The 17,953-nt window shown below is 39.5% G+C and overlaps 1 protein-coding gene across 2 annotated transcripts; it reads left to right on the top strand.

Moving 5' to 3' along the window:
• Window positions 1-3,352: 3,352 nt before the first annotated feature.
• LOC308095837 (E3 ubiquitin-protein ligase TRIM21-like) lies at window positions 3,353-11,079 on the top strand (the record flags this gene model as incomplete). Of its 2 annotated transcripts, none has more annotated exons than XM_080442946.1 (2): window positions 3,353-3,366; window positions 9,442-11,079. In XM_080442946.1, exon 2 carries the CDS (start codon window positions 9,451-9,453, stop codon window positions 11,077-11,079), a length of 1,629 nt encoding a protein of 542 aa, XP_080299072.1. In that variant the 5' UTR covers window positions 3,353-3,366; window positions 9,442-9,450. The 2 variants fall into 2 exon arrangements, with proteins under 2 accessions (XP_080299072.1, XP_080299071.1); XM_080442945.1 differs by lacking the exon at window positions 3,353-3,366 and adding an exon at window positions 7,932-8,040.
• Between the last annotated feature and the right edge of the window lie 6,874 nt (window positions 11,080-17,953).

Genomic DNA, 17,953 nt, shown 5'->3' with positions numbered 1-17,953 from the left:
TGTTGGGTAAAGCGAGCTTGCTTTAACATTGAGAGAGAGAGAGAGCACACGCACTACCACCGTTTAAAAAAAGGAACGGGCGAGTTGAGTTGATATTTAAGATATGTTTGGAGTGAGGAGATGATTACGGCCGCAGGAGCATATCTCACGTGACTGAGAACGGTACATACCGCAAACTGTACAGGAAAATAGGGCATGCATTATTTTATAGTCTAATACTATAGATTTATTATATGATTATATGATATTTCGCTATATGTGTGGAGTGGAATGAAGAGATTTTAGGCTGTAGAACAGCTCTGTTAACCCCCGCATCCTACTGCACAAATGCACGTAGTAGTTTTTTTTTTTTAAGTGTCCTGACTGCGTGGCATAACCAGGCCCACCTATATACAGTATGCTCTAATTATAAAATAATGCATAATTCTATTACTATACCACCTCCGGGGGCGTGGTTTGCCAAAAGCTCCGGTTGGTTCCCAAAATTGATGTGGACTGTGTGAATGTTGTCTACGGTGTTCAAAGTAAACTGTGCCAGGTGTTGGAGCCAAAGGTTGAACACATTTCACAAACAATGTCTTTCTAACCAGCACAACACTGACAATTTATTGCAACAAAGCAAATAAAATCTACTTTAATGTCTGTATGCAGCTGATAATAGCTCCATAAATGATGATTAATCCATGCATGCTATGTGCTAGTTGTCTAATCGACTAAAACTGATTCAAATTATGATGCAAAAAACATAAAAATTAAGATGCTACAGGAAATTGCTATATTATACTGTGCCTTAAAAGTTGGCCATAAGATTGTTAAGTGGCATAATACTGTTTAATGATCATTGTGTAGGCCTTTAATGAGCACTAAAAGCTCTCCTTATGACAAACAACCTCAAACACTTGACCTAAAAATTACAATTAGGCAATCAACAAGCGCGAGTTGTGATGTGAGCTTCAAGTTCTGCTGTTTTTTCTTGTTTTTTTTACATTGTAATGCATAAACAATTCAGCTAAATATTTCTCCAGCTTGTGAAACATAAAAACTATATATTTTACATCTACAGTATATATTTATCTCCACCAGGCCAGAACGGCTGGGAGGTGTGCGTGCGTGCGTGCTTGCGTGCACGAGCGTGCACGGGCGTGTGTGCCGGTGAGCAACTAATCTCAGGCACCGCTGGACCGATCGGCATGAAACTTTGCATGCACAGCACAGTAAACCAAGGAAGGAGGTCTATTTTTTCAAATAGACCTCATAGTGGCACTATCACAAGCCCCAGCACGTTTGAACCGTAGGGTCATATAATGAAAAATGTTTCCCCTGGATTCCTTGGTTCATGATGAACTCCCCATGAAGGCCTCACCCACTTCCAGATGACAACATTTTTTGCCATTTTGTTTCTTCAAAACACACTTTTTGATACAACTACTACAGATTTTGTCAAAAACTCACACACATCGGTACATTTTATCTTTGGAGTCATGTGATAAAGTTGTATCAGTCATGTTTTTCATATTCCATTCTGAAGACTTTTTGCCAAAAAATGTCACAAATCATGAACGCAGTGTCAACTCTAACTAAATTTTGAGGGGCCTCAAAAAAATGCAAAGCCAAAAGCAATAAGACTTCCAACCATAGGGGGCACCACAAATGCTATACAGTCACTGTTTGTTGCAGAATGCATGAATTGTCTCCACCAGGCCAAAAGGCATGGCGAGAGAGTATATTTTGCACCTTGTCCGTCCTTCCGTGTGTGTGTGTGTCCTTCTGTATGTGAAGTGTGAACTAATCTCCGGCACCGTTGGCTTGATCCCAGCGAAACTGTGCACACACACTCCGCACATTCCCACTAGGCCAAGAAAGAAATGCCACTTGAATTTTTTCAAATCAGCCTCATGGTGGCGCTATAACAGGCCGATTCATGTTTTTACCGATAACTGCACCGATCTGTGTAAAACTTTGTATGCACACTCCCTTTTTTAAGGAAAAGGTTAAGGAAAATCCTTTGCCCTACATTTTTCATATTTGTCTATTATAGCGCCACCAGGAGGCGGACTTATGTAAAACACATTTGTTTATATTACTCCTTCCGATTTTATCCAAATTTCACGCAAATGTGATCAAGACAGATGTGTATGATATTTTCATATCCTAATTGGCTATAACATTGGCTTTCAAAGTTTGCAGGAGAGGTGTGTTTAGAACAAAATGCCTCAAATCATGCACACAGCGTGCGATTTCCGTGAATTTTTACACACACATTCCCACTAGGCCGAGGAAGAAATGCCACCCTTTTCACATTGGCCTGTTATAGCGCCACCAGCAGGTCTAATATAACAAAACATCTTTTTGGAACAAAATGCCTCAAATCATGAATGCAGTGTCTGATTGCCTTGAAAGGCCTAAGAACAAATGGCACCCTTTTCACATTGGTCTATTATAGCGCCACCAGGAGGCCACAATAACCTACCTGACCTGCCGGAGACCTGTGCTCCGAGGAGCACAGGTAGTTTAATTATGTATTTATTCATTCATTCATTCATTCATTTTATACCAAACATTTGGCCGAAATTGGCTCCTGCATCATATGACAATGACATTTTGTCTGGAACTGCTTAAAAAATATGTGGGCGGGGCCTAAATGGCACTTATCATGATCTCTCCCAATCTCTCCCAAATTGGAAATACATGTAGAGGGACCTCCAAAGTGTGTGCCTCCAAAATGCCTTTTACTTCTGCCACAAACGTGAACAGTTGCACCATGTGTCGTACAAACTCTATTTCTCCCCGCAGCTTCCTGACGGCTCGAACCCACGACTGACACAGCCCTGGATAGGCAACTCTGCCTGGCGGAGATCTTATATCGCTGTAAACACAGGAGGAAATAGGAGCTTAAATCATTCTGTGACGACTCATCTACTCCAGGTCAAACTTCACAGCACATGAAAGCCTCCAGTGCAAGTGTGCTATAAAGCAATATCCTAAGGACTTTGATCAAAAACATGGTTGATGATAACAATGTTTGAAGTGGTACGCCAGTATGGAAAAAGGGAAACAAGCAATAGTTGAACAACTCTTTAGGTCTTATTAGACAATATTCTATTCACCTTATAGAAAAACGGTAAATAGAAATAGAATATAAATGTAAATATGGTATGAAATTTACATTTTTATTCAGCATTTTATCAACCTGCTCACAGCATGAAAGAGTCTATTGAAGGGTTAACTTTTACAAGTTGTGACGCAAAGTTGACTGTCATCTTAATGATTCATCAGAACCACAATTAAAAAGCTGACATCATTATTCTCTACATGAACCTCGGATCAACAGGATTGCATTAACAGAGAAGACTTAAGGACAGACAGGTGAGTACAGGATAGATACAATTTTCAGTACACAGCATGACAAAAATGCCTGAAATTCTTCTCTTGTTCTATTTGTTCTATTTCTATGACAATAGTCACACCAGGGGCCACGTGTATAATTCCAATCTACACCAAATTTGGCACAAATACTGTTGGGTCTGCCATAAGAACAATCACATCAGGGACTACGTGTGTTAGACAAACCTACGCCAATTGGCACTAATACTACACACACACAAACACACACACACACACACACACACACACACACACACACACACACACACACACACACACACACACACACACACACACACACACACACACACACACACACACACACACACACACACACACACACACACACTCACACACACACACACACACACACACACACACACACACACACACACACAAATGAGGCACTACAGCAGCGTTACAGCAGTGTTTAACACTTCAATTGGCTCAACTCGGTGACCATTGCTTTGATCAGCGCAATATGGGAATAGATTTGAAGGCCTGAAAATCTAGTACACTAGTACTGTGTACTGTGCTATATTTTATACTTTAACTTTGTTGGTATAAGAACTAATGATGTTTTCATTCATATTCCTATAGTGTGTAGAAATGGCGTATGCCAGCAGTCTCCTGTCTGAAGAGCACTTCCTGTGTTCTATCTGTCTGGATGTGTTCACTGATCCAATCACCACTCCATGTGGACACAACTACTACAAAACCTGTATCACATATAACTGGGAAAATGCTGGTGCTTCAAAGTGTCCATTATGTAACAAAGCCTTCGGCAAGAGACCAGAACTCTCCGTTAATAAAGTTCTCGCTGAGTTGGCTGTTCAATTCAGGAGGCACAAGTGGAAAGAAGAATATGAAAGAAAGACAGAGGCCGAAGTTCAGCAGATGATCCAGGACAGACACATGAAGATGCAGGAGCTCAAACACTCAGTAGAGCTCAGCAAGAAAGATGCAGACAGAGAGATAGCAGACAGTGTGCAGGGCTTCACTGCTCTAATAAACTGTATTCAGAGAAGCCAGGCTGAGCTCATTGATGTGATTGAAGAGAAGCAGAAAACAACAGAGAAACAGGCTGAAGGCTTCATTAATGAGCTTCAACTGGAAATCACTCAGTTAGAGAAGAGAAGCTCTGAGCTGAAGCAGCTCTCACACAATGAAGACCACCTCCACATCCCCCAGAGCTTCCCATCCATCAACACTCCTCCACCCATCAAGGACTGGACAAAGGTCAATGTCCCTCAGTCTTCATATGTGGGGACTTTGAGGACAGCTGTGGCTCAGCTGGAGAAGAAACTCAGTCAAGAGGTGGAGAAGCTGCGTGATGCTGAGCTGAGGAGGATCCAGCAATATGCAGTGGATGTAACTCTGGACCCTGATACAGCAAATCCCTATCTCATTGTGTCTGAGGATAGAAAACAAGTGAGTTTTGGAGACAAAAATAATCTCCCAGACAACATTGAGAGATTCTCTAGATGTCCCAATGTCTTAGGAAAACAAAGCTTCTCCTCAGGAAGGTTTTACTTTGAGGTTCAGGTTAAAGAGAAGACTTCCTGGACTCTAGGAGTGGTCAGAGAGTCTGTCAACAGGAAGAGAGCAATTAAACTAATCCCAAACCATGGTTACTGGTCTATAGGGTTGAGGAAGGGAAATCAGTACTGGGCTGGTGATAACTCGGCTGTTCTCCTCCCTGTAAGAGAGAAGGTCCAGACAGTAGGAGTGTTTGTGGATTATGAGGCGGGTCTGGTCTCCTTTTATGATGTGGAGGCCAGAGTTCATCTCTACTCTTTCACAGGCTGCACCTTCACTGAGAACATCTACCCATACTTCAATCCTTATCTTAATAATGATGGTAAAAACTCTGCTCCCCTGATCATCTCTCTTGTCAATCACACAGATTAGACTAAGTGCCTGTATAAAGCTTGATATATATTTCAAAATACGACTTATTAACAGGCTCATAATAGATCGCTATGCAATGCATTGTGAGCTTGTATAAATTACAGCAGAGTATAAATTAAGCATAATCCTCTGCTTTACATGAACAACTTGTATTTTCATTTAAGAAAGCAAATGTGTATATTGAAGTAGAGCTGCAACTATCGATTATTTCCTGGAGAACTTGTTTGATTAATCGAGGACCACATTTTCTTTCATAATTTGTTAAATTTTAAAGGAATCAACGCACAAAAAAGCTAAATATTTTTCCTCACAAAATTGATTATTTTTGGTCAAATCGATTATTATCTTTTATAATAGATTAAATGGATTAGTTTGAGTAACTGTTGCAACCGTATATTGAGGGATTCAAATCAAGCCATTTAACTGTTGTTCCATGTGTTGTTATAGATGTCATATAACTGTTGTTATTTGTCCCATACATGTGTTCTAATATTGAAACATATAACTGCATGTCTGAAGTACAGCCAAAGACAAATATTGTAAGTAGAGTTTACATTGAATCAAGTTCAGAATAAATGTATTCCCTGTCTGCAAGACTGTTCAATTGTCTACATTTATAATTGGTGCAAGGACTTGATTGTATACTCTATGCTATGGTTTTATTCAGGTTTATGTTAAACTCATTTAATTTTCATTTGTATTATGCAGGAATCATGCATATCAAGAATAACACAATTTTATTTAAAAACTAAAGCAATATAGAACAGTTAATTGAAGATTAACTGTTTTATTAAATGTATTACAACAAAATGTATTTATGCTGAAGGTAATCATTGGTTCTTTCATGTAGCTGCAAAATGTGATTCTTCTAAATAAATCTGCAGTCGTTATCAATGTGCAAATCTGTGTGTGAACTCCTTGAATTTTACTCAATTTGATGTGCAAAACTAAAAATGAAACTTTCAAGAATACCTTTTTTAATATGCCAATGTGTACTTGTGCATTGCACAATGGAAAAATGTGTTCAATATGTCACGGACCCCCAGATTTGAAAGGACTTTATGACAGCGACCCCAATAACAGATTTGTCAAGAATTTTCCAAATTGTTCAAAAATAGCAGATCTAAAAGTGCAGACTGCATCACCTGACAGGGGGGAGTTTCCCCAGTAGGGCGTGGAAGGAACACGTTAATCCAACCAGTTACTTTCCCCTCCATCAGGCGCCCGGCTGACCAGGGGGAGGCAGTATAGAGTCCAGGATTACTGCATGTTTTTTTGTGAGGTACCTAGCCTAGGGGACACGGGGAGAACATGCAAACTCCACATAGAAAGGCCCTTTCGCCAACCCCACCTAGGGTATGGGCACTGATGACACGAGAAGTGTGAATGTTGAACAATTGATATCATATTGTATGTTTGATGTGGACAGTGTGAATGTTTAATGCATTCTGTCTACAACTGTGGCAGGTGTTGGAGACACATTTCACAAACAACTACTCTCCAACCTGCACATCACTGACAAGTTATTACAACAAAGCAGATTAAATCTACTTTAATGTCTGCATGCAGCTCAAAGTCACAATAGCTCCATAAATGATGATTGATCCATACTATATGCTAGTTATTTAAAACTGATGCAAATTCTGATGCAAAAAGTGCACAAATTAAAATGCCATAGGAAATTGCTATATTATATTGTGCCTTGGAGTTGGATATCAGATTGTTAAGTAGCATAATAGTGTTTTATGGTCATTTTATAGCCCTTTATGGAACATCATTGTTACCAAGCTCTCCTTATGACAAACGTAACCACTTGACCACAAAGATGTTCTCATTATTCACTATACTGTGTGTGTGTGTGTGTGTGTGTGTGTGTGTGTGTGTGTGTGTGTGTGTGTGTGTGTGTGTGTGTGTGTGTGTGTGTATATATATATATATATATATATATATATATATACTGTGTATATATATATAATTCTATCAGCGGTCATCAACTTGTCCTGGCACGGATATTTGGACAAGCATGTTCGTGGTCTAACACTTGACATCTGCCAGCCCAGTATACAGTGGATGACTTCCCAGTTTATTTTTTGTTTTTTGTTTTAGAATAGCTAACTACTATATAGATATATAACTATATTTCACATTTATATTTATCTCCGCCATGTCAGAACGGCCGGGTGGTGGAGATTATATATATTTCACCCCTGTTCATGTGTGTCTGTTTCGCTGAGTAGCTAATGTTGGGCACCGCTGAACCGATCAGTGTGACACTTTGCATGCACAGTGCACACTCCCAGTCGGCCAAGGAAGAACCTCCTCATTTCCACCTGACTCGTTTTACGTCATTTTATATTTTCTTAAAAACACACTTTTTGCTTGTATTACTACAGATTTTGTACAGAACTCACACAAATGGGTACACATCATCTCTGTGATCAAGAGGTATCGGTCAGATTTTTTCCAAAGTTTGTGGGAGGGGCCCCTTTTGCAAAAAATGCCGCAAATCATGAACCTCCTACTGCAATCTGCAATTGTCAACCTGTTGACATCATGAAAAAGATCTGCGAAGGGTTAACTTGCACTTCTGGTTCTGACACATTATTAAGATGCCAACCAGCATTCCTTCACACCTTGTAAAACACACACCCAAAGCAGTGTGACAGCTCAGATTGTATTATCAAACATAAACCTCACATCAACAGGATTGCATCATTAACAGTGAAGACTTAAGAACATAGACAGGTGAGTACAGAATAGATAAGATTTTGTTTTATGTTGTCAATGAATTTAAGCCCCCTTATATTATATGTGTATGCAAATTACCTCCAGCACATCATCTTTCCTCCTATTCAGGACCTACACTGCCTATCTTACTTAGTTTTGCGTGCACCTTGGAGCATGTAACCTATGTTGCTCAATCACACAGTTCTGGCTCAGAGACCAATGGCAAAAAAGCAAAGAAAGACGATAGATATCCGGGCATACCAGCCCTCAAAGATGTTTTGTTTATGTTCATGTCTTGAAAATATTGTTTGCCCAACATCCAGTGTTACACGTCACTTTGAGACTAGGCTTGCATAGCCAGAGAACTATTCCACAATCTCTGAATGCTATGCAGAGTCTGGAACTACACCCCCTGAAAGCCGAGAAAGGAAGCTATCAGCTGTTATATATATATATATATATATATATATATATTTATCTTTAAAATATATTTTAGAATTTTCGTTTCTGCTAAGCAGCAAGCTATACATGCTTTGACTAATTTGATTTACAGTATAGTCGGGGATCCACAGGCACACAAGCTCAATGAAATGGGTTGAACCTGACATGGCATGCTATACTTTTTTTTGTATTTTTTTTTTATTAATTTGGTCATTAAAGTCCACTGAATGAGAGGCCTACTCTGCCGTAAACATTGCAAAAAAAATCATTATGGCCATTTTTGTATAATGAAGCCTTTGTTTTTTGACTGTGTGATGTGAACTAGGTAATTTTTTCTTAAAGTCCTCAGTAGGTAGTGTAGGCTGTCAATACATTATTATTTTTATTTTCATCTTTACTAGTAGGCAATCTTTATAGCCATTCCACACCCAGAATGATTCAGTTCCTAGATTTTTGTTTTAATTATTTGAACAAAAACCTATACACCACAAAATTACTTACACCAAAACAACAAAAGATGTATCACAAAATCTACATGGCATGACAAGCCAACAAAACACAATGAATTTTGATAGATTAGTTATTAGCTTGAAAGACTACTTTGAGACAGAGAGAGAAAGCAGAGTCGTCAAACGTGTGTGTCCAGGTATGCAAACTCTGAACTCTGACTGATGATTAAGATGGGTGAGAGCCTGGGAGATAGGTGGGGTCAGAGTTTAATGACCATTAAAATGTCCTGATGTAAAAGAAAATATTAAAATCGGTGTTACTGTATTATCAAAATCTGTTGGATTTTTTTTATTTTTATGTGGTGTCATAATGACTATGGCTAAACACAGACTATTAAGAAAATAAAGATATGGCAGTTCATGTGAAAAAAGGTTGCCAACCCTGGTATATATACACTGTACTACCTAATATTTTACAATCTAAGTTTGTTGGTATAAGAATAATTTATATTTCTATTCATATTCTCAGTGTGTGGAAATGGCGTCTGCCAGCAGTCTCCATTCTGAAGAGCAGTTCCTGTGTTCTATCTGTCTGGATGTGTTCACTGATCCAATCACCACTCCATGTGGACACAACTACTGCAAAACCTGTATCACACATCACTGGGACAGTACTGCTGTGTCTAAGTGTCCACTATGCAACAAAAACTTCTATAGGAGACCAGAAGTCTTTGTTAATAAAGTTCTGGCAGAGATGGCTGATCAGTTCCGGAAGTCAAAGCAGCTGAAAGAAACTTCCAACTCAAATCAAGAAGCTGCCAAACCAGATGAAGTCTCCTGTGACATCTGTACTGACACCAAACTCAAAGCCCTGAAGTCCTGCCTGGTGTGTCTGACCTCCTACTGTGAGACTCACCTGGAGCCTCATAAGAGAGTCACAACATTAAAACGACACAAACTAATCAACCCAGTAAAGAACCTGGAGGACATTATGTGTAAGAAACATGACAGACCTCTGGAGCTGTTATATAAGACTGACCACACGTGTGCTTGTCAGTTCTGCCATAAGTTCCATCAAATTGTATCTCTGGAAGAAGATTATGAAGGAAAGAAGGCTCAGCTGGGAAAGACAGAGGCGGAAGTTCAGCAGATGATCCAGGAGAGACACCTGAAGATTCAGAAGCTCAAACATTCAGTAGAGCTCAGCAACAAAGATGCAGACAGAGAGATAGCAGATAGTGTTCAGATCTTCACCGCTCTGGCGAGCTGTATTGAGAGAAGCCAGGCTGAGCTCATTGATGTGATTGAAGAGAAGCAGAAAACAACAGAGAAACAGGCTGAAGGCTTCATTAAAGAGCTTCAACTAGAGCTCACTCAGTTAGAGAAGAGAAGCTCTGAGCTGAAGCAGCTCTCACACACTGAAGACCACCTCCATCTTCTCCAGAACTTCCCATGCATCAACACTCCTCCACCCACCAAGGACTGGACAAATGTCAATGTCCATCAGCCTTCATATGTGGGGACTGTGAGGACAGCTGTGGCTCAGCTGGAGAAGACACTCAGCAAAGAGATGGAGAAGCTGCGTAATGCTGAGCTGAGGAGGATCCAGCAATATGCAGTGGATGTAACTCTGGACCCTGATACAGCACACTGTGATCTCATCCTGTCTAAGAATGGAAAACAAGTGAGTGATGGAGACATAAGGAATAATCTCCCTGACAACCCAGAGAGATTCTCTACATGTCCCAATGTCTTAGGAAAACAAAGCTTCTCCTCCGGAAGGTTTTACTATGAGGTTCAGGTTAAAGGAAAGACTGACTGGACTTTAGGAGTGGCCAGAGAGTCCATCAACAGGAAGGGAAAAATAACACTGAGCCACAACAAGGGTTACTGGTCTATATGGTTGAGGAAGGGACATGAGTACAGGGCTGCTGCTAGCCCTCCTGTCCCCCTCCCTGTAAGAGAGGAGGTCCAGAAAGTGGGAGTGTTTGTGGATTATGAGGAGGGTCTGGTCTCCTTTTATGATGTGGAGACCAGAGTTCATCTCTACTCTTTCACTGGCTGCACCTTCACTGAGAAACTCTACCCATACTTCAGTCCTTATCTCAATAATGATGGCAAAAACTCTGCTCCCCTGATCATCTCTTCTGTCAATCTCACAGATTAGACTATAAGGGCCTTATTTTCGTCAGTGCCTTACCCATTATCCCTAAACTTCTTTGCGATTTTTTTAAACTATTTTTAAAAACATTTCCAAATAGCTCAGTTGAACTATTTGAGTTTATGGATAATGGGTACGGCACCGGTGAAAATAGTATCTGTATAAAGCTGGATGTATAGTGAGACGAAAAAATTGCTCATCTACAAGCTCACAATTTAGTGAGACTGCTATTTCCACCACACAACTACAGTATGTTGTACAACAGAATATAAAGTAAGCATAATCCTCTGCTTTACATGGAAAGGTTCATTTATATGTACATTGAAGGGTTCATCTACTATAGGTTTATTTTCTGTCACTGTTGTTTCAAATCAAGTCATTTAACATTTTTTTCTATATGTGTTGTTATATATTTACGTCATGTACAATAACTGTTGTTATAGGCATATATGTTCTATTAGGCTATCTATTGAAACAGAAGAACTTTATTGTACATGTCGGAAGTACAGCCAAAGACTAATATTTTAAGTAGAGTTTCCATTTAATCAAGTACAGTATTTAGATGTTCTACTTTGGTACAAGGACTTGATTGTATATTTTATTTTATGACATTCAGTTTTGAGTTAATCTCACCATTTTCATTCATTACTTTGCAGGAATCATGTCTATCAGGAATAACATATTTTTTTTTGTTAATGTGTTTTTCTTTAAAGTAATTACTATAGAACAGTTCATTGAAAATAAGAATGTAATGATTCTTATACGAATGATTGGTTCTTTAGCTGCAGCTGGGAAATGGGATTCTTCAAAAATCTGCAGTTGTAATTAATGTGCAAATGAAGAGAGCACTTTGAAGAGCAAGAAATAAAATGTACCTTTCAAGAATGACACTGATTGGTGATGTATTCTTGTAGTACTGTATGTCCATGTATACTGTATATCTTGTTCATCTTAGAATGTAGTGTGTCAATGTTTACAACTTGTTCATCAAATACACACTGTTATGTGGGCTAAACCGCCTCACTTGGAAATATTTGGTCACTATGACACCATGGTCTAGTTCGCTGGTTCTCAAACTGAAAATGTAAACGTATTTGGCCACGGACCCCCATTTGAAAGGATGTTGTGCCAGGGACCCCCATAACAGAATATGTTGTCAAGATTTGTTCCAAGTGTTTAAAAAAAATATGCTATTGTTGAATGGCCGAAATATAAAATAGGGTTCAAGTGTTTATTAACCTTTTCCTCATTTTGCTGGGGACCCCCTGGAACCCCCCCAAGGACCCCTGGGGGTCCACGGACCCCATGTTGAGAACCAGTTGTGTAGTTTGAGGTCAGGAAAGTGGTGCCGTGTTTGATCCCAGGTCCACACAGGCGTATAGCCTACTGGTGCTAATACTGTTCTGAAAGGCTTTTGCATTTATGTGATCAGGGGTTCTAAAATCCCCCACTTTCAGGGTTCCTTAAGGGTTACAAATAGACCCTACAATGTACATGCAGTCCATCTACAGTATATTTTAAGATCTGTAAACTTAAAAAAAAAAAAATTATCATTATTAAAAGTGGGGATTTAAAAATATGTTATGGGTCTTCAACAGGGGGTCCGGAACCCCTCAGTGTACCAATTATTTGTGTGATATCATTATTATTATTATTATTATTATTATTATTATTATTATTATTATTATTATTATTATTATTATTATTACCCTTATTATTATTATACATTAACCACTTGACATACATTTACATACAACACTGATGACAAAACACTGTCAAACAAACAAGTCTATGAAGCCATCTATGAAATCTATGGAAAACACACTTTTATGCAATTATGTAAGGGGGGGGGGGGGGTGAAGCCCCGCTTCATCTCTCTCTCAGCCAAGGGGTCCTTGGCATAAAACATGTTGAAGACCCCTGATCTATAGGGAAGAAAGTAACACCTGCTTGAATTGATGACCAGAGATGTGCAGCGAGTGATTTTCGCATGAACGGCTTTGCTTGTCTCCAATCGCATGGATGAGATTTTCAAGGCACATCTCTCCCAACCGGATGATTAGATACAATCGTTTGCCTGATGTGTGTCTAAACAGTCCAGCAGGCAATGAAAGCTGGCAGGATGAATGATAGCCTTATTACCCTCTGTACGACTGAACACTGTGAAAGACTAATTCCTGGAAGGAGGGGTAGTGCTGGAAAGTAAATAAGTTACTCATTTACATGACTGTACTATGGAACGCTGCAAAAGGCTCATTCCTGGAAGGGCGGGTATGGTGAGCATCCGGAATGAGAGCTTCAGGAGTAACACGTTCATGTATTTACTGTAGGTGGGATTATATTGTATTCATATTATATTTACTGTTGGTGTGATTAAATTGCATTCATAGATTTACTGATTTACTGTTTTACTGGAATTACATTGCAGTGCTGGCTTGGTACCATACCACGTGGCTGTTTACACTACATTACTTCTCTAATACTGTATGTACAGTACAATCAATTTGGCCAATTCAGAACCATAGACAGATCTTATTTTAACTCTTTCAGTGCCAAGAGTATTTTCATAAAGTACTCCCAAACTGCCAGGAATTTGCGTTTTTTTTTATTTTGTAATTTTGTAATTTTTCATTCAAATAAATGATCTGATTGGGGTTTTAAACCCATAATACAGTTCTACCAGTAGAGAGCAACAAATCGACACATTGATGATCTCGCTGGCTCACTCGCCCCCTCCCAAACAGGCTCACGTCATATCCGGTCAGAACCGGATGTTGACATTTTCGACAATCGTTGATCGTGCTAAATTACGATGCGATACACGACTACGATGACTGATCGTCACCCAGACCAAAGAGAGTAGACGTGGACCTCTCCGTTCGCTTTTTATACCGTGTGAAAAACCGTGACTTTCCCTATTCTGGCCGAAAATCACCGGAGAAAAACAACGTGACCCGGAAATGAATTTTTTTTTTTTACATCCGGCTCCGGGTGAGTCTGATGTAGTCAGGAAGCGAAAGTGATCATGAAAAATAAACAGAATAACGCGACCACAGTCAAAAGTAAAAACTCGGGATTTCTCGTGCTGGCACTGAGGGTACTCGGGAAAAACTCGGGATATGTCGGGGCGTGGCACTGAGAGAGTTAATATATTTTTTATACATCAACTCCATCAACTATATGTTATCTTATATTTAAACATAGACTAGTTAAAATAGCCAATCGACAAGCTCACTGCTAAAAAAAAAATGCATTTGTTAAATTATATAATTTTTCATTATTGATTAAATCGATGTGTTTGAATAACTGTTGCACCTCTACATCAAATAGCACTATCATTGTCTTTGCAGCAGTCTAGGAAAGCAGGTGGGTGGCAAATAAAAAGTAATTTGAAAATTAAACATTTCTGCCGATTTTTTTTGATTTCTATCACGCCTGAACATACAGCACATATAAACCTTTCAGGCTTTGGTGTTTCCTATAACTTTGCAGCAAACAGGTCCTAATTGAATGCATTTTAGCAATAAAAATGGGAAATTGGGATCAGGGAAGGTGGCTGAAAATATTACAATGTTATAACCATAACACATTCTAATATGATCCTGTGCTGTATGACGGCTGCAGTATCATGTCTTCAGTTGTTAATACGTTGATACGGAGAAAAGGTCACGAATCTGTGCAACAAGAAAAGCTGATGTAAAAGCTGTACTTATCATTGACCTCATGTACACTGGGTTCACTAATGGGTTGACATTCCGTGGATGGAAACAAATACCAGTCAATGACAACTTTGAAAGGTTTGATCGTTTAATTAATATAACCTTTAATAACACCCCTGCAAGGAAATTCAGTTTTCACTCAGTAGCAGACGTGCACACACAAAACGTTCGGAATTCAAAATTGACTTGAGCAAAAGTACAAAAGGACTCATTATGCAGAATGTCCCATTTCACAAGTTTTCAAGTGTTTTCAAATCTTTTGAAAATAGCAGATCTACAAGCTCACAATGCCTTGCACCGCGACCCATTGTGAGCTTGTAGATCGGCTACTTTCAAATGGCCGAAATATATATAGTGCTAAAGTGATTGATTTATGTGTTGTAATAATCAAAATCTACAACGTAACTAACTAGTAACTACATTTTTCAAATAGGCCTAATTGTAGTTGCTCAAGGGCACCATAGTAGCGCCCTCTTCTGCTACCGTGGTATTGTATAGGGAGAGAGAGACAGAGAGAGAGAGAGAGAGAGAGAGAGAGAGAGAGAGAGAGAGAGAGAGAGAGAGAGAGAGAGAGAGAGAGAGAGAGAGAGAGAGAGGCTCGTTGCTAAAATGCGTTTTGAAACCACAGTTTACTTTGACTTTTCATTTAGAAACAAGCGTGGCTGTGTTGTCAGTAGACCACAAACACACAATAATGGAATTCTTGGCACTGGTGCTTTTAATTGGTGATAGTTAATACATCTGCCAATTTGGCTGCCTTTGTCTTGCTTGTATTTTCTGCCAGTCAGAAAAGCAAAGCTGTGTGTGTGTGTGTGTGTGTGTGTGTGTGTGTGTGTGTGTGTGTGTGTGTGTGTGTGTGTGTGTGTGTGTGTGTGTGTGTGTGTGTGTGTGTGTGTGTGTGTGTGTGTGTGTGAGAGAGAGAGAGGACCATTTTCCTGGTACTCACAAGATAAATGGTTGTTAGAGTTTCACAAAAAGAGTCAGGCTTACAATTAGGAAAAGACTCCGGTTAGGGTTGGAGTTATGCCCGAATTATACTTAGTTGCATGCCAGTGTTGCAACACCGAAAAAACACTGACAAAGCGTCGCAGTGCAACATGTTATGGGCTTGTGGAACGCGATATTTACTTTAGGGTTAGTGTAGTAATAGCCTACAAACTTGTGTGCCTGTTGTGCCTGCGTGTGTTTTTGTGGATAATGTTTTGTTTTGTAAAGTTTGTAACTGTGTGGATTGAATGCTTAAATGGCTTTTACGACGCACCGCAACTGCGAACCGCCTCCGCTGTCACTCTCCAAAACTGACAGCAGCCATTTTACTGCAGAGTCTGGAGCCATTTTTTCCTCCTACACCCCATCTGTACCTCTGATCCTCTCCAAATCCCATCACAATCCCCCACCAATGAGCAAACACGTTCCCACCGCGACGCGGCTCTGCTCTGGCAGCGACCGGGTGCCAGGTTTGGATTTTTTTGGGGAGGTGATGTGTGTAGGCTCATTTTTCTCATTACGAGCCATGAGAAAGCTGATTTTCTTTTTTTCTCTCTTGCCAAATTATGGCCTCCACTCCTCGCTCGCTTGGTAAACGCATTAGAGAGACGGCGGCCAGAGTCACAGAAGAGAGAGCCGGCTGTGTGAGTAGGAGGTGGGTGGACAGTAATTCACTCACTGGCCCTTCTGGACGGCGTTATTTCCATCTACCCTGGAGGCGCCTCCTCGCTTTGCAGCACGATCTTGAATATCATGGATGAGAAAAAGAAACTCCAAAGTGCGGTAAAAGTAGCGGTGGCATCGAAGCACCGTGAAATGTAATTACGAAAAGGCCTGGAGGGCAAAGCTGATTGTATACATGAGAATCTTATGGAGGCATTTGCAAGAACTTTGTTAATAGCAAGCACACACCTGCATGGCCAGTGGTAGAAAAAGTACTCACATGTTTTACTTAAGTAAAAGTATCAATACTGCAATGTAGAAGTACTCCGTTACGGAATTCAAAATGTACTTGAGTAAAAGTACAAAAGTATTGGTATCAAAATGTACTTAAAGTACCAAAAGTAAAAGTAAAAAAATGTTTGAAAATAGCAGATCTACAAGCTCACAACGCGTTGTGATGCGACGCGTTGTGAGCTTGTAGATCTGCTATTTTCAAATAGCCTAGGTATAAAATAGGGCTAAAGTGGTTAATGTATGTTTTATAATATAATAATTTATATCTGCAAAGTAACTAGTAACTAAAGGTTTCAAATAATTGTGGTGGAGTAAAAGCACAATATTTGCCTCTGAGATGTAGTGGAGTAGAAGTAAAAGTATAGACAATTGGAAATACTCCAGTAAAGTAAAAGTACCGCAAAATTGTACTTAAGTACGGTACTTGAGTAAATGTACTTAGTTACTTTACACCACTGTGCATCGCCCGCCTACACTATTAGACATGCTTACTGTGTGTTCTCTTGTTTTTCCTTTGTCTTAGTAATATTGCTCAGGGTGTATAGTGTTGTTTGATTGATTGATTGACATTTTTATTAGGCAAAAGAATGTAAAACAACACAGTTACATTTATAATGCTTTTGTCTAAAAGGTCCGGCCAAAAAAGTCCTTGCGGACTTGTTTCCGTTGGGGTCCTTGAATTAATGTCATAGACATATATAGTAGCAACCAAACAGTTCAAAAATCAACATGAAAATACAGATAATACAGAAAAAATACCACTATGTACAAAAAAAAGCATGAATAAATAAAACAAATATGTACAAAAAAGGGGGGGGGGAAGCATGGAAAAATAAAAACTATATACAAAAAAAGCATGAGGAAATAAAAAATATGTACAAAAAAGAGGAGGGGGGGGTCAGCGTCTGTCTACAGGGAAACTGGTACTAGCTCCTCTTTAGGCCTCCAGAAAGAAGAGTTTTTAGGGCTGTTTTGAATGAGCCCAGCGAACTGCATTTTTTGAGGGATGGGGTTAGACTATTCCATTCCTTGGTGGCTGTGCTATAGAAGGAGAATTTGCCCATGTTTGTTTTATGGGTGGGTGGTACCAGATTGTTGTTTACGCTCCCTCTAGTTTCGTGGCTGTGGGTGTCACTAACTTAATTTGGTGTCACTAACTTAACTTGTATATTGTATATTGTTAGCCTGGCATGGCCAGACTAATATCACTGTGTACA

Source organism: Gymnoscopelus braueri (assembly GCF_963280865.1).
Source record: "Gymnoscopelus braueri genome assembly, chromosome: 11".
In the NCBI taxonomy this organism is placed as follows: Eukaryota; Metazoa; Chordata; class Actinopteri; order Myctophiformes; family Myctophidae; genus Gymnoscopelus; species Gymnoscopelus braueri.
The sequence above is the reverse complement of the archived record's forward strand: the minus strand, read 5'-3'. Positions and strand labels throughout refer to the sequence as shown.